The 19,934-nt window shown below is 42.8% G+C and overlaps 1 protein-coding gene across 3 annotated transcripts; it reads right to left on the bottom strand.

Annotated features, from left to right (window-relative positions):
- Window positions 1-2,035: 2,035 nt before the first annotated feature.
- LOC114199491 (uncharacterized) lies at window positions 2,036-17,881 on the bottom strand. Of its 3 annotated transcripts, none has more exons than XM_088027792.1 (5): window positions 17,815-17,881; window positions 16,329-16,513; window positions 11,454-11,596; window positions 10,184-10,279; window positions 2,036-6,085 (listed from the first exon to the last, which is right to left on the bottom strand). In XM_088027792.1, exons 2-5 carry the CDS (start codon window positions 16,334-16,336, stop codon window positions 4,368-4,370), a joined length of 1,965 nt encoding a protein of 654 aa, XP_087883918.1. In that variant the 5' UTR covers window positions 16,337-16,513; window positions 17,815-17,881; the 3' UTR covers window positions 2,036-4,367. The 3 variants fall into 3 exon arrangements, with proteins under 3 accessions (XP_087883918.1, XP_027947197.2, XP_087883919.1); XM_028091396.2 differs by having other exon boundaries at window positions 17,782-17,874; XM_088027793.1 differs by having other exon boundaries at window positions 11,454-11,580; window positions 17,782-17,874.
- Window positions 17,882-19,934: the final 2,053 nt, after the last annotated feature.

Here is a 19,934-nt window from a genome sequence, read left to right as displayed (position 1 = left end):
GCCTGGGTGGCTCAGTTGGTTAAGTGGCTGCCTTCGGCTCAGATCATGATCCCAGAGTCCTGGGATCGAGCCCCACATCGGGTTCCCTGATCAGCGGAGAGCCTGCTTCTCCCTCTCCCTCTGCCTGCCTCTCTGCCTACTTGTGCTCTCTATCTCTGTCAAATAAACAAATAAAATCTTAAAAAAAAAAAAAAAGAATTCACATCTTTTACAAACTTCTCAGAGAATACTGAGGTGGGAAGCCCAGAGAAAACACTTGGAAACAGATCTGGAGTGTTCCCAGCTTACAAGTATTACTCTTGCTGGTTACCCTCAGTATACTTAGGTCTTAGTTCAAATTACATCTACTCAGAAGAGCGTTCCTTGAAAACCCATACTAAAATAGCTCCTCCAGGGGCACCTGGGTGGCTCAGTTGGTTAAGCATCTGCCTTTGGCTCAGGTCGTGATCCCAGGGTCCTGGGATTGAGTCCCACATCGGGCTCCTTGCTCAGTGGAGAGCCTGCTTCTCCCTCTGCCTGCTGCTCCCCCTGCTTGTGCTGTCAAATAAATAAAAATCTTTAAAAACAAAAAGCTCCTCCATTACAACCTATGTACTTGGCTTCATATTTCTCCATAGCACTTAACAACTGACATTTCTATTATGCATTTATTTTACTCAGTCACCTTCACTAAACCATATTCTCCATAAAAGCCATGACTTTGCCTTTTTTGTTCATTGACGTGTCCCCAGTGACTACAACGGTGCCTGACACAGTGTAAATGCTCAAAAAAAAAAAAAAATACTTTTAAAGGAATGAATTACTCAACACTAAGTTGGGAACTGAATTCTGCCATAACACTGTACGGCAAATTTGTGGGGGGAGGGCACAAGGATTTATAAACTGGATAGCATATCCTTTTTTTTAAAGATTTTATTTGAGAGAGAGCATGTATGCATGCACACATGTGAATGGGGGGAGCGGCAGAGGGGGAGGGAGAGAATCTGGAGCAGACTGCACTGAGTGCAGAGCCTGATGTGGGGCTTGATCCCACAACTGTGAGATCATGACCTGAGCCAAAACCAAGAGTCAGAGGCTTAACTGACTGAGCCACCCAGGCATCCCACATATTCTTATATCAAGGGAAATAACTGGATAAAGAAGAGCAAGAAAAACAAAAGGGAGAACAAAAGGAAAACTAAGATTTTTTTTTAAAAGACTTTACTAATTTATTTGACAGAGAGAGCACAAGTAGGCAGAGTGGCAGGCAGAGGGAGAGGGAGAAGCAGGCTCCTCACTGAGCAGGGAGCCCGATGTGGGACTTGATCCTAGGACCCGGGGATCACGACCTGAGCCGAAGGCAGACACTTAACCAACTGAGCCACCCAGGTGTCTGAAAACTAAGATTTTTTGCCAGCAGACCTGCTCAAAAAATTGATAAAGGAAGTTCTAACAAAAAGGAAATGACAGAAGGAAACATGAAACATCAGGAATGAAGAAAATGGAATGAAAAAGGTAAATATATCATCAGGCATAATAGGCTATTCCCCTTTGAGTTTTTAAAATTATGTTTGATGATTGAAAGCAAAAATGACAACTTTACCTGATACGGTTCTCAGTGTATGGAGAGGTTTGGGAAAGATCAGTTAAGACACCATTATAGGGCGCCTGGGTGGCTCAGTTGGTTAAGTGACTGCCTTCGGCTCAGGTCATGATCCTGGAGTCCCCGGATCGAGTCCCACCTCGGGCTCCTCCCTCTGACCCTCTTCCCTCTCGTGCTCTCTATCTCTCATTCTCTCTCTCAAATAAATAAATAAAATCTTAAAAAAAAAAAGACCACCATTATATACTGCACATACCTGATAGGAAGTCTGGGATCATATATGACTGTGCCAAGTGCTAGACAAGATACAACTGGAGCATGGATACACTGAAGGTGAGAATGTAAATTAGTATGGCTACTATGGAAAAGTTTGGCAGTTTCTTAAAAAGTTAAAAACACAAACAACATGGGTATTTATCCCAGAGAAATGAAAACTTAATGTTCCCACAAAACTGGATTCATAGCATCTTTATTCATAACAGTGAAACACTAGCAACAACCCAAAGTCCACCAACATTGAACAGATAAGCCATGGTACATTCATAACAAAAGAATACCACCCAGTAACAAAAAGTAAAACTATTTATATGCCCAACAAATTGGATGAATCTTAAGGGCAATTTGCTGCATGAAATAAAGTCTATCACAAAGGTCACACTATCATTCCATTTTAACAGCATCCTTGAAATGACAAAATCAGAGTGATGGAGTACTGGTCAGTGGTCGCCATGGGTCAGGGTTGTGGGGAGAGTGTGACTATAAAGGGGCAGCACATGGATGTTTCTTTGTGTTGGCACAACAATTCTGTATCCTGATTGTGGTGGGATTTACAGGAATCTATATATGTGATAAAGTTTCTTAGAACTCTACACTAAACAAAACCTCACATAAATTAATGCATGCAAACACTAGTGAAAACCAAATAAGGTCTATAGTTTACTTAACAGCATTGTACCAATGTCATTTTATTGGTTTTGATTATGTATTATGGTTATGTAAGATAATGTCACTGAAAAAGCTGAGTACAGTACTCAGGAACATTGTGTACTTTATAATTTTTGTGAGTCTAAAATTATTTTAAAAAACTTAGAAAAAATCATATATAAGGTTGTTTTTGTAAACTACTTACAAACTTGAATAAATACACCCTAATATGTTAAATTACATTTATAAATATATTTTTTTTCTTTTGCCTGAAAGAGATGACTTTAGAACACAAGAAATGCAAGAGGTAATCATATGATACAAGTTGGGCACAGAACATCCCGGCACTGTGTACATTAAAATTTAATCAGTGTTGAGAATAGCCTACTTTAAAACAATGGCATCACTGAGAATATGGTTCAAGGTATCCTGCCCCAAAATGGACATCAGATGTAGAAGTATAGACTTGTGATGGAAAACTCAGGTATGCATCGTTTTCATGAGGCTTCTTTCCTTCAAAAAAATTTTTTTTTAAGATTTTATTTATGGGGTGCCTGGGTGGCTCAGATGGTTAAGCGTCTGCCTTCGGCTCAGGTCATGATCCCAGGGTCCTGGGATTGAGCCCCGCATCGGGTTTTTTGCTCGGCGGGAAGCCTGCTTCTCCCTCTCCTTCTACTGCTCCCCCTGCTTGTGCTCTCTCACTCTCTCTGTCAAATAAATAAAAAACCTTTAAAAAAATAAAGAGTTTATTTATTTGAGAGAAGAAAGAGAGCACGAGGGGGCAAGGATCAGAGGGAGAAGCAGACTCCCTGCTGAGCAGGGAGCCCGATGCAGGACTCGATCCTGGGACTCCAGGATCATGACCTGAGCTGAAGGCAGTCGCTTAACCAACTGAGCCACCCAGGCGCCCTCCTTCAAAATTTCTGATAATTTGCTAGTTACTCTACATTTAGTGTGTTCATGAGTTTTATGTCTATGAATTCATGAGAAATGATGAGGCAGAATGTATCACTAAAATTCATATTCACTGCCATTTTCCTTTAACATGAATATCACACAGCTATTAAGGTGTGACTTCTAGGCAAAGGCTTCTGCACAGTGATCATGTTGCTACTGTGTGTAAGCTCGCTGGTAGGATCAATTATGATCACTGATGAGACAGGGTCTTTATTCCCATAGGAGGCTTTCCTACGCTCTCCATTCATAAGATTCATCTTAATATATACTTTTCAGATATGTAATTACCTAGAAATGTTTCCTCAGGACTTTTCTGCATTGAATATATCAGTTTTTTTTCCTGTTTTGACATACAATGTGAGGTAATTGATCACTGAAGGCACTAGCACATTCTCTTCATTCATTAAACTTCACTCCTATGCAAATTCAGTATTCCCCAAGGGTGAAAATCTAGCAACAGGCTAATTAATCTATACTGACTATACTCAGGGATGCTGGGAGCACACTGATGTTTAATGAGTTCATTGAACTATCATGGTTTGTCCCCTGCATGAGTTCACTTGTATGTAATGGGTTCAGATTCTCTGCAAAGGCTTATGTACCTTGACTTACACATTTCTTGTGTGTATTAACAAGGCTTGACAAATGAAAGAAAGGTGGCCCCCAGTTAATAAATCCATAGAGTCTTTCTAGTCTATGAATTATTTGATGTACAGTGGGTGCTGACTTGGTATTGAAGGCTTTCTCCATTAACTGTATACATAGTTTGCTGCATAAATTCCCTGGTAGGTAATAAATGGGATTTTCCACAGTCAGTACAAATAAAGGAAGTCAATTCTGTGTGAAATCTCTGATGTTGCACAAAGCATATTTTCCTCCGGAGGGTGTGACCCTATTCATTGTGTCATTGAGGTTTGTTTCCATTATGAGTTCTCTGATGTACAATAAGATTTCTCTTTGAGGAGAAGCCTTTTCCACATTCACTGCATATAAAAGGTTTCTCTCCTGTATGAGTTCGCTGATGAACGATTAGTCGGCTTTTCACAGTGAAGCCTTTACCACATTCATTGCATGCATAAGGTTTCTCTCCAGTATGAATTTGCTGATGTAAAATGAGCTCAGTTTCCATAGCAAAGCCTTTACCACATTCGCTGCATATGTACGATTTCTCCCCCGTATGGATTTGTTGATGTACAATGAGATAGCGTTTCATGGTGAAGCCTTTTCCACATTCACTGCATGTAAAGGGTTTCTCTCCAGTATGAGTTCGCTGATGTACCACAAGATTGCTCTTAAAGGCAAAACCTTTTCCACATTTATTGCATATATAGGGTTTCTCTCCAGTGTGAGTTCGCTGATGTAACATCAGTCCACTATTCACAATGAAACCTTTCCCACATTCACTGCATCTGTAAGGTTTCTCTCCAGTGTGTGTTCGTTGATGTACGACCAGTCGACTCTTCAAGGGGAAGCCTTTCCCACATTCACTGCAGATGTAGGGTTTCTCTCCAGTATGAGTTCGTTGGTGTATGATGAGCATGCTCTTCACAGTGAAACCTTTTCCACATTCACTGCATACATAGGATTTCTCTACTGTATGATTTCTCTGATGTACAATGAGATTACTCTTCCTGGGAAAGCCTTTTCCACATTCATCGCATACATAGGGTTTCTCACCTGTGTGAGTTCGCTGATGTTCAATCAGTCGACTCTTCATCGTGAAACCTTTCCCACATTCATTGCATATATAGGGTTTTTCTCCTGTGTGATTTCGTTGATGTATGATGACATAGTGCTTCGTGGTGAAGCCTTTCCCACATTCACTGCAGATGTAGGGTTTCTCTCCTGTATGAGTTCGCTGGTGTATGATGAGCATGCTCTTCCCAGTGAAGCCCTTTCCACATTCACTGCATACATAGCATTTCTCTCCAGTATGATTTCGCTGATGTACAATGAGATTACGCTTCCCTGGGAAACCTTTTCCACATTCACTGCATACATATGGTTTCTCTCCAGTGTGAGTTCGCTGGTGTTCAATTAGACGGCTCTTCATGGTGAAGACTTTTCCACAATCATTGCATAGAAAGGATTTCTCTCTTTTATGAATTCTCTCATGTTCGTTGAGCCTGGACTTTCTGGAGAATACTTTCGCACAAATATTGCATCCATAAGGTTTCTCTCCTGTATGAACTCTGTGGTGATCTGTGAGCTGGGACTTCTTAATGAAGGCTTTTCCACATTCACTGCATACATGGGGTTTCTCTATTTCACGAGTTCTCTGATACTTAACGACTTGTGACTTATTGCTAATAGGTTTTGCACTTATAGGGAGTTTAATAGCAGAATTAAAATCTTCCTGCTTATCATGCAGAAATAATTTCTCATCTCCATTGAATTTAGTAGAGTTTTTAATTTCATAGCTTTTGCTCTGGTTGACTAAACTTAAATTTGATTTCAAAGTTTTTATATAGAACTCAAGCATATGATTTTGCCTGGAAGGAAAATGACTTTTGCTTTGAGGAATATTTCCAAATGCATTGTGTTTGTGGTTTTGTTCCATACCTTTCAGCATTCTTGGATTTTCCCAGTGACCTTGCAGGTGATTATCAACTTTGCTAGGTTCTAGAAAAGAAGAGAACAATGAATCCTTTCATAATCTTGTTTTGAATAAAACTTTAAAAAATTCTTTAGTGTTCCTTAAAAAAATGGCATTTTAGTGACAACCCTATGATAACAGTATAAAAGAAATGCCATATATAAGTGTTCCTTATCTCTTATACATTGGTAAAAACACAGTAATATAAACAAACCAAAATGAAAAAGCAGTAAGTATAAATAAGGTTACACAGTTGACAATGTATGTAGATTTGCTGCTCTCTAACTAGGAACTCAAAATATGCAGAAATAGTAAAACACAAGCAAGTCATTGTTGGCAGCAAACGACAGGGTTGGAAGAACACCATTCCACAGAACTTGGAAAGACACCAGATCATAAAGGTTTTATATAGAACTATCCAGAACTATGAGGGTTGCATCTGTTCACTCCAAACTGTTTAGTGAATGGCTCCTGTGTACAAGGCACTGTGCTGGTGTTTGGAATATATAAAATAGGCCTCACTTTCACTGATTGTAAATCTAGTTAGGGGAAACCAAATGACGAAGAAAAGAAAAAAGAAGGGAGTTGGATATTGTGAAATGTGACTGAAAGAGGAATGGAGACTGGAGAGTGGAGGGAATCAGGACATCTGCACAAAGAAAAGACAGTTAAATGATGAGCTCAATGGAGAGTGGCTAATGACAGTGAGGAATCAAGGATCTCCCTGCTAACTATGTGGCTTGAGCCACTGGGCAGGTAGAGGCATGTCAAATGGAGATGAGGAATATTACTGAAATCCAGAATGTGTAGGAAAAAGTCTGTGTTGCAGAACATAAACTTTGAGAGAATTGTTAGATAATGTAGTACAGACATCCAGGTCTGGTTGGAGATAGCAATGTTGAAATAATATATACCTGTTACCAAGAAAAGAAGACTGTGTGTAATGTTGGGATGACACAGGGAATGGAAGATGGTGAAGGTACAGAAGAAGGTTTTAGACATTTCAACATTTAGGCTGGGGATTCTTTAAGTTCACTTAGAGAACCCAAAATCTGACTAGAGACATTGGGGAACTATGCAAACTGAGGTGTCTAGAATAAATGCATTTGTTACCAAGTAAGAAAGTAAGGTCTTCAGAATTTAAAGTGAGCTGAGACAGACTCTTGCATAGTAATCCTGTTCTTAAATTTGCCTTTCTGTAGACCACCATTAGACTAACTTTCCACAAACATCAATCAGATTTAGTGGCCAACACTCCAACCTTAGTCCAGCTGTGTCATTTTATCATCCATTCCATTCATACTGAATAGGCTGACCATGATTGGTAGGAAATTTTGCAGCTGGCCAGTATACCACATAGCCATCTTCAGAAGCTAATACGCTCCTGCACAGGATATAGAAACTGTCATGTTGATCACATTCTGCATTCAGTAGAGAAATCATACCCAAGCTTTTCCCATTTCAGCATCTGTGATGCGCTGTTCCCTCACTTGCTACCAGCAGCATCTATTTCAGTAGTTCTACCTTTGTGTCTTGGTTGTACTAAAGAACCAACCTCCTTCTCTACAACCAAGGTGTGTCAGCTTTGCCTTCCATTTTTCTTAGAACATCTAGCTGTTCCTTATTGTTACTCTACTACCACTGTCCAAGTGAAAGGTCATACAACCTAGAGCTACAAAAAATACAAAACCAAGCACAACCCTCCACCATGCTACCTCAATTACTCGCCTATCAAATCCAGTCATCCTGGCAATAAAAGTGCACATCATCATGAATACTCCCATTTATCCATGTGTCCACTCCAGTGCTTCTCTTGTAGACACCTTCTAATACTGCCTTCATCCAGCCAACTCCAAGCCATTCTGAATAGTCAACACCATGCCTTGCAGTTTCCTATTTCATGCCTTCATTCCTAATTCATGGTGGCATCTTCCTAATTCAAAATGCAGATGTCCTTTGTATATATCATGCTGTCATTCAATTCTGATTGCACAACCATAAGCTCTACTTCCTCTTTATTTCTAAGTAAATCCCTTTATTGTTCATTTTCATAGTTACCTTCAGTTAAGATTTAACTTCAACCAAAGAGAGGTCTGGCCCTTGCCACTGGCTCTAGGAGAGTGATCTCTAGGCCCTCAGAATGTCCTACCTGATAGGAGTGCCTTTGTTTGCCTGGGGGCTTTGGCCACTGGATATCCTAACAATGTGATTTATGAAGGAGACTTTGGGCCATGCCATATCAGTTCCAACCTCTGGACCCTCAGAGGAACTGGAGACTATAGGAATTAGCCTGATTTCTGGTGGGGCTAAAAACTAAAGTTCAGCCATGTGGGCAATGTGTGATTGAGCCCCAGTAAAAACATTGGACACCAAAGGCTCAAGTGAGCTCCCCTGGTTGGCAATACTCTTCGCATATTGTCACACACCATGGCTGGGAGGAGGTAATGCTTGCTGGCCATGAGTTTGGAAGCACCATGTCTGGACCCTTCCTGGGGGTCCCATATGACCCAAGAATTCTACTCCTTGGTATATACCTAAGAAAAATGAATGTTCATAGCATAATTCATAAAAGCCAAAAAGTGGAAAAACCCAATGTCCATCAACAGATGAATGAATAAATAAAATGTGGTATATCTGTACAGTGGGAGTATTATTTGGCAATAAAAAGGAATGAAGTACTGATGCATGTCAAAGCATGGAAGAACTTCAGAAACTTTAGGCTAAATGCAAGAAGCCAGACACAAAAGACCAAATATTTCATGATTATATAAAATATCCAGAACAGTCAAATTTCTAGAGGTAGAAAGTCGATCAGTGGCTGCCCAGAGCTGGGGGCCTGGGAAGAAACGTTTCTTTTTATTTTTTATTTTATTTTATTTTTTAAAAGATTTTATTTTTAAGTAATTTCTACAACCCCCAGATCAAGAGTCACATGCTCTACTGAATGAGCCAGCCAGGCGCCCTGGAAATGTTTCTTTTTAAAGTGATGAAAATCTTCCAAAATTGCTTATGGGCATGGTTACATAACCCTGTCAATGTACTACAAAGCACTAAATTGTATGTGTTAAGTTGGCAAATTGTAGGTTATGTGAATTATCTCAAGGCCGCTTTTAAAAAATGGGGAAAATAAATGATTTCGACAAATGAATACAATGGGAAGACCTTGGATGAACCAAAGGAAAATCAGAAATATCAACCATACAAAGGAAGCCATCAAGGCAGGCATAAGCTGATTTTGGCTAGAACTGATGTAGGATGTAAAACCATCTTTTCTAGTGAAACAGTCAACAGAAACAGCAGAGACCTTTAAGACAAGAATGCCATAGCTAACAGCAGTGTGGACTGGGTAAGGAGCGCAGTACTAAAGGAGAATCTAACATTCAAATGAGACGGAAGGGGATTTTTTGTGGAGGCAAGAGGATTCCTATTCCTCATGCAGGGACTCAGAAATCTTAGGCAGGTAAAATATCTACAATGCTATATATTATGTAGGGAGATACCAATTTGGAGTCTCTTCTAGACAACAGAAAGAGCTTAATTCATGAGCCAGAAGAAAAACCTCAAGTATTAGGAATTCAGCAGAGAAAATGGGAAAGAACTGAAGAACCTCGAGTGGACGGAAAAGCTAGAAAGCAGATTGATGCCCCGTAAGAAACCAGGTTATTGTGATGGCGCAACATACAGAGTGGGGTTGGCCATCAGGAGGGAAACTGGCATTTCCCAAGGAGCCGGGCAGGAAGGTACAGTAGTCAGAAACAGTGTGAATGCACACGTCTCTCTTCGGAGTAAGGCCCAGGGGGTGTGGGGTGTGGATTTCATAGCCAGGGAGGCAGAAGGAACAGGGACACACACTGTGACAGGGTACAAAGAAAGGGTAAGCTAATGGAATCAGTGGAAGAGAACTAGGCAAACCAACAAAAATCAAGACGTAAAATGAAAAAAGCAAGGATCAGACATCAGAAGAGAAAAAAGAGTTCCACTTCCCTCTAAAGACCTAAAGGAAAAGTTCTGCTATCGGAGAGAGATACCCAGAGCACCGCTTCTGTCCTCAGACACCCTGCTAGCCTTCTCTCGCTGACCGAGGGTGACTTCCACAGTTACCCGGCTGGCAGGTTCTCACTCACCTGGCTGGGTTCCACTGGGGACTTCCTCCTGTTTTGTGCACGGTTCCTCCCCTCGTTCCAGCTTGGAGAGTGCATCTGGTTTGCTGGCTTGATACCCTACTCGTGGAAAAGACAGAACACTTAGACTCACCAAATCAGGCTGGGGTCTGTCAAGATGGGAGAATGCTACATTTGAGGGACTGAGACAGTTTTCACATCTGCAAAGTTGAGGCTTCTCTCTCAGGAGAGGGCATACGTGATACCGTGATATAATATACATATTTGGTCTTTGTACCCCATTCCTGGCACAGAGCTCCTAAGGCCCTTGTAATTTCCTAAGTGACAGCCATGATAGGAGCATCTTCCGTTAGAGTATTTGGTCTAAGTTCCAGTTCCTGACATAAGAACTTCTAACACTCCTGGACTCTCTAGAGTGATGAGTCTTTTTGTGAACTAATGACTGGTGGGAGGGGCCCCTATAGAGTTTTAGCATGGGGGCTGTTTGCCGAAAGACCCTGGTGGGATGAGAAGGTTGGAACCTTCAGCTCCAATCCCCTGCTCCTGCCACTGGAGACTTGAGTTAATCATGATTTAAGCAATCATGCCTACATAATGAAACCTCCATAAAAAGTCCTAAACTGCCAGGTTGGGAGAGTTTCCAGGTTGGTGAACACACCTGAAGGGCTGGGAGGGCGGCATACCTAGAGAGGTCATGGAAAGTCCACACCCCTCCCTCCATACCATGCCTTATACATCTCTTTCTTTTTCGGCTGTTCCCGAGTTTTATCCTTTATAATAAAATGGTAATCTTAAGTAAAGTGCTTTCCGCAGCTCTGTGAGCTGTTTCCAGCAACTTGCCGGACCTGAAGGGGGTTGCGGGAATGCCCAATTTACAGCTGGACTGAAGCATGGGTACCCTGGGTAGTGGGTACCCAGTACTGGCAATTGGCATCTGAAGTGAGGGGAGTCCTGTGGAACTGAGCCCTTAAACCTGTGGAGTGTGATGCTAACTCTGGGTCGTGGCAGAACTGAAATGAATGGCAGGACACCTAGCTGGTACCTGGAGAGTTGGAGAACTAGTTGTTGGTGTAGAAAAACCCCCCATGTTTGGCACCATTTGTGTTGGTAGTAAGAGCAGCTCGTAGTACATCAGACCCTTTTATCATGTGCTCAAGGAGGCACTGAGAATCTGCCGTACAGAGCAATGCAGTGACTCTGAAGTGTAAGCAGCTGAGAAAGGAAAGGCCACTGACTGGGCACCCTCTGAGTGACACAGGGGAGCTGTCCTCACCCACTGACACCAGGTTGCTGTAGTTTTCCAACATCACGTCCCGGTACAGGTCCTTCTGGGCGGGGGCCAGGAGCTGCCATTCCTCCCAGGTGAAGTCCACGGCCACGTCCTCCAGTGTCAGCGATTCCTGTAACAGCATGGTCCTGTTTCATGTGAGTGTTTCTTTCTTTTTCTTTCTTTCTTTCTTTCTTTTTTAAAGATTTTATTCATTTTTTGACAGAGAGAGACACAGTGAGAGAGGGAACACAAGCAGGGGGAGTGGGAGAGGGAGAAGCAGGCTTCCCGCTGAGCAGAGAGCCTGATGCGGGGCCAAATCCCAGGACCCTGGGATCATGACCTGAGCGGAAGGCAGTCACTTAACGACTGAGCCACCCAGGTGCCCCAAGTGTTTCTTTCATTGATTCATAAGGAATATAAAGGAAGTTTTTCTGCTAATAGTAACTACAATGCTGAGACCAATTCTGATGTATATGTGGTGGTTTGGATGTTTTTAAGCAATTCTCTGACACCAGCTGGGTGGCCTACAATTCAACTCAATTCTGACACAAGCTACCTGGAAATAGTGTCACACTTCATGGGTTAAGGGGTCAGTCCCACAAGAGGGCCCCTGCCCCCACTTCAGATACCAATCCAAGTCCATGTTGTCACCTGTGCTTCTGACTAACCGGCTATAGACTGGAGGTTCCAATGACCCCCTCCCTGGGTTTAATTTGCTTGAACGGCTCAGAGAACTCAGTTTACTTACTGCATACTATTTTATTATAAGAGGATATGATCAAGGACACAGATTTCATCCAGATCAAAGGGACACACGGCGAGGCACGAGGGGAGGGGCGTGTCATGCAGCACCCATGTCCACCAAACGGGGAGCGCTCCAAACCACACACCTTTGGAATTTTATGGAGGCTACATCACAAGTATGGCTAGTCATGAACTCCATTTCCAGCCCCTCTCCCCTCTCTGGATAATGGGGATACAGCTGAAAATCCCACACTTTTGATCATGGGTTGGTCTTTCTGGTGACCAACCCCCCCCCCCCCAGGAAACACCCAGAGTCATGCCTTTAGAACAAGAGATGCTTCTATCACTCAGGAAATTCCAAAGGATTTAGGAACTGTCGCAGATGACATCCAAGACCAAATATTAGAACAAAAGATGCCTCTAGTACTCTTTTCACTTAGGGAATTACAAGGATTTTAGGAGGCTTGTGTCAGAAACTAGGGGCAGAGACCAATGTATGTTTCTTATTCTTTCATAAAAGTTTAACATCATAGATACACTTAAGAGATAATTAGTGAACTGGAATACTCATTTTAAAAAATATCCAAAAAGTGAAGCAGACACACAAAGAGATAGAAAATATAAAGTAGAGTTAATAGAGAATGAGGAGAGAGTGAGGTCTATACACAGTTTTTGGAAGCAATTATAGAGAATCAGAGAAGCAATGGGAAGATCTCAGGACTGAGAAAAGTTCAGAACCGACTAAACATCCTACAACACAGACTTAGTAAGCAAGCAAAACCAAGCAGGAAATCCGTATTTAGACTCATCAGACTGAAACTACAGAACACCAGTTGCAAAAGTCAGATTATGAAAACAACCAGAAAGAGAAGACTCATTACCATCTAAAGAAAGACAAAATTTAGTGAAATAAAAACAATAGAAGCCAGGAAAATGTTGTGATAAATATATATTTGGTCTTTCCCTGGTTCCTGGCACAGTTTCTAAATCTGTTGGGATCTCTGGAGTGATGAGTGTCTTCTGCATCCTAACATGATGACTAATGGCTGGGGGCCCCTGCATAATAGCTTCAGGATAGGAGACCTGAAAGACTCCCAACATCCAGGGAAGGAAGAGGGACTGGAGGTTGAATTCAATCACCAACGGCCAGTGATTTAATCAATTGTGCCTATATAAGAAAACCATCATAAACCCCCTAAACAACAGATTTGGAGAGCTTCCAGGTTGGTGAACACACTGAGGTGCTGGCAGGGTGGTTCTCTGAGGGAGGACCTCCTCACCCCTTCTCCCATACCTGGCTCTGTGCATCTCTTCCATTTGGCTATTCCTGAGTAGTAGCCTTTATGGTAAATCAGTATATGTACGGAAAGTGCTTTCCTGAGTTCTGTGAATTGTTCTACATATTACCAAACCTGAAAGGGGGGTTGTGGGAACCCTCAAATTTACAGCTTGTCACCCCAAATATAGGTGACAACCTGAGACTTTTGGCTGGCACCTAAAGTGGGGGCAGTCTCACGGAACCAAGCCCTTGGCCTGTGGGATCTGATGCTAACTCCAGGTAGTGAGTGTCAGAATTAAGTTGAATTGTAGGACACCCAGCTGGTGTCCACAGAGTTGCAAAATTAGTAGGTGTGAGGAAAACATACGCATTCGGTGTCAGAAGTTCTGTGAATAAAAGCAGTTCAGGAGTGTGGAACGTCTTCGGTGTACTGTCCTGTGGTCATATAGCTTATGCCCAAATGCCACCAGGGAATGAACTGAGACCTGCTTGTCAATGGAACCGCCTTATCAGGGAAAAATTGATGGGATAATCTATCCCTCAACATTGCAGAGATCACATAGAGAAGAGAACAGACTTGGTAGAGGCTGCAAATTCTTAACACTGTTGATTTTATCACATTCTGATTATTTTATGTGAGATGGAGATCCATTTAGAAAAATGAAAACTTAGGTTCCTACCTAATTTCACACTCGAAAATAACTTTTTCCTGTTTAAAGTCAACCATAAAACAAAGGAACCTGTGATGTTCGTGTCACAAGCCAAAATCCACAGGAGAAAATAAGTAATAAAATTTGTGAGAGGAAAAAATTAAAACATTTGTGTTGAAAAAGATACCCTGGACAAAGCGAAAAGTAACAAGCTGGGAGATATTTTTTTTTATAAACAAAATAAAGAACCAATATATAGTGGATATAAACAACTCTCATTAATCAGTAAGAAAAAAATGCTTCTCTTTATGTAAAAGGCATTTCAAAAGAGAAAAAATCCAACTGGCCAACAAATAAATAAGGATTCCAATCTCAAAATAAGGCAAAAGACTATTGGACCATTCGGAGTGTTGAAAATTATGCAATCTCAGGGCACCTGAGTGGCTCATTCAGTTAAGTGTCTGCCTTCAGCTCAGGTCATGATCTCAGGGTCCTGGGATCAAGCCCCATATTGGGCTCTCTGTTCGGCAGGGAGTCTACTTCTCCCTCTCACGCTCCCTCTCTCTTTCTCAAATAAGTAAATAAAATCTTTTTTTAAAAAAAAGAAAGAAAATTTAACAATCTGATAATGTCTTATTATTAGCACTGGCAAAGATTTCAGGCATGGGTGATCCACATATCACTTAGGAGGCACTCACTAAATGCTTAACGTAGTTTAACTCATTTTGTTGAGTACGATTACAGACAAATGGAATTTTGTAGAGTTAATAGTCACCAATCATTTGCAGTTATTATTCCTTTAGATGCTTGAATTATGCCATCTTAAGACAACAGATTATGTCCTTTGGAGTATGATTCCATTGATACACAAAATGTCATGATAGGTGTGTTTACAAACACAAATATACATAAGTCCAAATACATTTGTAAACGGGCACACGTATACAGATGCACACACAGGTTCACTGACAGCAAGAAGACACCAAGCATCTGCTAAAGTGGTACGAGGGAATGAGGAAAGGGGACATGAAGAGGGAATTTACTTTTTTGCCCATGTGTACACCATCACGAGGATTTTTTTTCCTTTGAAAGGTACTCATGAGAAAAAAAAAAAAAAGGTATTCATGAGGGGCTCCTGGGTGGCTCAGTTGCTTGGGCGTCCAACTCTTGATTTTGGCTCAGGCCGTGATCTCAGGGTGGTGGGATCGAACCCTGTATTGGCTCCAGGCTCAGAGGCTATCTGCTTGGGATTCTCCCTCTCCCTCTGCCCTCCCCCAACTCGTGTTTTTTCCTTCTCTAAAATAAGTAAGTAAATAAATAAATCTTTTTTTAAAAAAGGTACTCATGAGTCATTTGTATAATTACAGGAACCAAAAGCAATCAAGGAAGAGTAGGTAAAAATTAGATCTTAAAATAGAAGGGATTCTGCATTTTCTGAGATAACACGAGGTTATACAGCAAACACTCTGGAACCTTATGAACTCAAGCTCTTACCAGACAAAATTTCTTGCAACCATCTAATGCCAAATCTGTAATTCAATGCCAGTTCAGCCACCTGTTTGTGAAGCCTCTCCTGCAAAAATTGTGTTCACTGAGTTTCCTTGGTCTATTCCCACAGGAGACTCTGAGGAACTCTGTAATAAACAGCAGTAGGAAGTCTGCTGCAGCTTTTATTAGAAGGCTACTGCTCACAACACTGTCCACCCCATCACCTCTGAGAAGAATATAAAATTTTTCTTGAGTCCTCAGTGCCAGAGGAATCTTTCTGCTTTCTCCTCATGGTCCCTGCATATCACATAACATGATTCTCTTATGTTGGTTGTCACACATATTAGAGGCAGTGTGACAGCTAATGTAAGCCAGAGGATCCTTCAGTTACATATGATATTCCAACAGTCATTTACTAGGAATCATATGAACACTACATTCTTTTTTTTTTTTTTTTAAGTAGGCTCCACGCGGGGAGCCCAGTGCAGGGCTTGAACTCATGACCCTCAGATCAAGACCTGAGCTGCAATCAAGAGCCGGACATTTAACCGACAGAGGCACCCAGGCTCCCCTGAACCCTATATTCTTGATTCTACTTTGTGACGATGTTGGAGTTAGATTCGAACTTTCTTTCTCTCTAGATACTGAACTGATTTTTACAAGCCTCTACACATCCATTAGGGAACAAAGGAAAGAATAAAACAAGACAAAAATCACCTGGGCATTGATCATTTTCTTCTGTTCTGAGAAATGGCCAGCAACTGGGATATTGTCTTTGTCTCTTCTGGATATGCTCTAAATTTCTAGTTAGAAATCTAGTCACCAGTCAAAAGTGGCCCAGAGATGACACTATCTAGGTCCTGGGACCTCCTTTTTCTTCATTTCTTGTCTCTTGTCAGGACCTGTGGGCCAAAGAACAAAATTACTTTCAGTGTTACATTCTCTCTTGCTATGCACTCATCTTAACACAAAGTCCCAGTATTTCTGTCTCTTTATTCGGTTCCCCAGAAATCATGCCTTAGGCATAAGACTCTGAATGTGTAGAAATAACAAGCAAGGGGAAAGTGGCAAAGGAGAATCAGAACAGAACTATGCCTCAGTGGCAGGTAATTTTCAGATCAATTTTAGAAATGAGGCCATATGGACAGTGAGCAACAGTGAATTTTTCCTTTAAACTATCTTGCTCTAACTCTTTAAAAATCTTTACACACCCTATCTACCTACATTTCAATAGGAGGAACAATGAGCACACCGAAATAAAGGGAAGGAATATGAGCAATAGATACAAATTTTTAAAAACACCTCAAAAAATTTTTTTTCTTAAATTTAAAACACCTCAAAAATATAAATACTGGGAAAATAGCAGCCTTTACATACATATGTAACCTGAAAGGAAATATCCAAAAGAATACACAAAAATTACAGAAGGATAAACACAGAATTTTAAATAAAAGACTGATTTTAAATCTGAACCGTTCCTCTCCCTCAAAGCTTTCATTTCTGCAGGTTCAAAGGGATGGGATGAGGTGGGGCGCCAAAAGAAATTAGAAAATTATATGGAGGAGGGATTTGGGCCTGAAGCTTCTGAGGAATGTTAACACTCAACAACTCTGTTCCAGGAGCGAGCCTGAGCCCGACGCACAAACCAGCCAGTGTTCCTGAACCTCCAAGCCTGTTGTCACACAACCCCGCACAAACGACAGGCAATACCAAACCCGGACCAGCGACACACGTACACTGGCCTCCCTTAATAGTTCCTCGATCACTGATCGAGGACTTATCCCAGAACCCGCGGCAAACGCCACCTTCATTAACAAACACCACCCCGCCAGTTGTCAATCACCTACAAGGAGAGTGACCCGCGAAGGCTCTAAGCCCTGACTTCAGGACTCTCGGTAGTTCATCTGCTCAGACCTGCCATCACTGACCACCGGAACCCCCCGGGATTGACCCCAAAGACATCTCGATTACATACAGTACAGAGTCCTCCGTGCTCACCTCCCAAAAACACACCCGCCCCCGCGCTACCTTCACAGACTCAAGGGACCAACAACTGACCCAGAGACCGTTAGGCCGCCCCTCTCCTCCCCAACCCTTCTCTACGGACCGACCCACACGCGGAACTGAGTCTCTCCTGAGCCTGCAGCGACCTCTTCAGGGCCCAACTTACTTCCCTAAACTTCCTTCGCTCTAGTCCCCTCACCCCGACTCTTCTCCCGGGAACACCTGACGAGGGTCCGCGGCGTTTCTGGCGCGTTTCTATGGAGAACGGAATACGGGTTTCCGGCGCTTCCTTATGAGGTCATAGGTCCGCGCGGCCATCGCCCCGACGCCCTGGAGGCCGCCATCTTTGCACACCTGACGTACTGAAGGCACGGCGGCTGCGTTTGGGCGGTGACAGGACGGTGAACGCCGCCGAAACCCTCGCGCTTCCTGGCCCCTCAGCTCTTACGGGAAAAGGGAGAGGTGTTCCGAGGCTCGAGTTCACGCAAGGCAGACATGACATGGGGGTCATCTTTGAAGGGGCAGGGCTCCTCGTCGTAGGGGGCGGGGAACGGCGCCAGGTTTTCAGAGGCCGGAGCCCTTCCCCATCTAAGGGCCGCGGCTCTTAACGGCCGTGACGTCTCGGCTCGGTGGGAAATAAAATAACCTCCGGGCTCCGCAGTCTCGATTCTCATTGAGAAAAGGCTCAGAAGCCGTGTCAAAATTTACGCGGGCTTGACAAGAAAGCAGGCGGCGCGCTGTGGCCGGGGAGGGTTGCGCCCGGGGCGGGTGCGCGTTGGCCTGGACGGAGTTCGGTGTCCGGGCGGCGGAGCCGGAGCCGCCCGGGAGCTGGGCGAGGGTGCGTCCTTCGGGAGACCACGGTTTGGAAAAGTGAGACGTGAGGGGTGTTGGAGGGTCGCAAAGAAAGCTGAAGGCACGGACGTTGAGCCTGTGGCCAGCCTCATCCCAGCCGTGCCACTTACCCGTCCTGCTCAGCCGCTTGTCGCTAAAGACGTAGTCGTCAAATGAGTCGTGTGTGTACTCTTTTTTTCTGGCTTCTTTCTCACACCATAATTGCCTTTCGGCCGTTTCCAGTGTTTTGGATATTGCAACTGGAAATCTTGTGAATATTCCCATGTGGAAAATAAAATGACCACAAAGAACTGATTTACCAGGCCTGTGCGTCTGCATCACCGAGCCGTCTTTGCCAGCCGTTTGCGGGCCTACTACCCATTTCTGGCCCGGCTCCAGCTCATATTCTCCCCACGCCCCCAACCCCGGTACTGAGCTCAAAGATCTCGAGAACACAGGCTGTGGCACAGATGCCGGGTTAACCTGCTCGCCCCCACGATGTTCAGCCCCGTAGGCCATCATCATTTTCAGAACGCACCTGATACAGTCATGTAAACCACAGGTCAAAGGACGAAGTCAGTTCTTCCTCATTACTATGCTGGCCCAGCCTCCTGCCTGATACTAAGTCTCTGTCTCGTTTTCATAAGGCCGGCAAGGTGAGCCTACACACATCAAATACAAAATACAAATCAATCATGAAAATTTTCCTGTTCTGAATTATCTCATGACTGCATTACAGAATCAAATCTCAAGCGTTGAGACAACCAAATTTAGGTGCTTACAAATATATGTTGGATCGAATTTCCCTGATAATCCAGAGGTTTGTGGTGGAAAGGTAAGACAGCTACTGCAGAGCAAATGTCCATTTCTTCTTCTCTAATCAGGATTCAAGGTTTTTTAGCAAGATACCTTTATTGGATCAAGAGAAAGACTCTGGGTAGAGGAGAGAGGACAAGGGCCACAGCCCTAAGAAGGAGGAGGACTAGAAAAGGAAGATCACATGTGCAATTAAGCAGGTCACAGAGGACATGGGAACCATGAAATTACGGCAACTTTCAGAGGCGACAGGGTTGCGAACAATGTAAGGGTTCTTCTCCAGTTCACCCAAGAGGGATCTTCCCTCCTTTCATATTCCAGGTTTCTTCCATCTTAGACCAAGGTTCTCATGCCTTTTATTTGACTTACCTGGGGCATCCCATTGCTCTTCGGCTCTCCTCCTTTTGTAGGCAGACATTTATTCTAATGCACATCTACACAAAACATTTTTTGAACACTTCCATTCTTTTAGAACTGCCTTACAATTGCTCATTCTTTGCAATGATAGAACTTTTTCTTTAGAGTCCATTCACCTTCCAAGGCAATATATATCTTTTTCTATAGCACAAAGGATATGTGACCCTATAAAGCAGCACCATGCAATAGACTGTTCTGTGACAACGAAATGTTCTAATCGGTACTGTCCAAAATGGTAGTCACTAGCCACAAAAA

This window comes from Eumetopias jubatus, unplaced genomic scaffold, assembly GCF_037043125.1.
Source record: "Eumetopias jubatus isolate StellerSeaLion01/CBP00866 unplaced genomic scaffold, mEumJub1_p1.0 scaffold_10, whole genome shotgun sequence".
NCBI lineage: Eukaryota > Metazoa > Chordata > Mammalia > Carnivora > Otariidae > Eumetopias > Eumetopias jubatus.
This window is presented reverse-complemented; position numbering and strand designations above follow the sequence as displayed.

Coding starts and splice junctions, on each gene's coding strand:
- LOC114199491 (XM_088027792.1), bottom strand. Junction 10,280..11,453: donor CAGCAACCTGGTGTCAGTGG/GTGAGGACAGCT, acceptor TTCCACGAGTAG/GGTATCAAGCCAGCAAACCA. Junction 6,086..10,183: donor CCCCAGTGGAACCCAGCCAG/GTGAGTGAGAAC, acceptor CTTCTTTTCTAG/AACCTAGCAAAGTTGATAAT.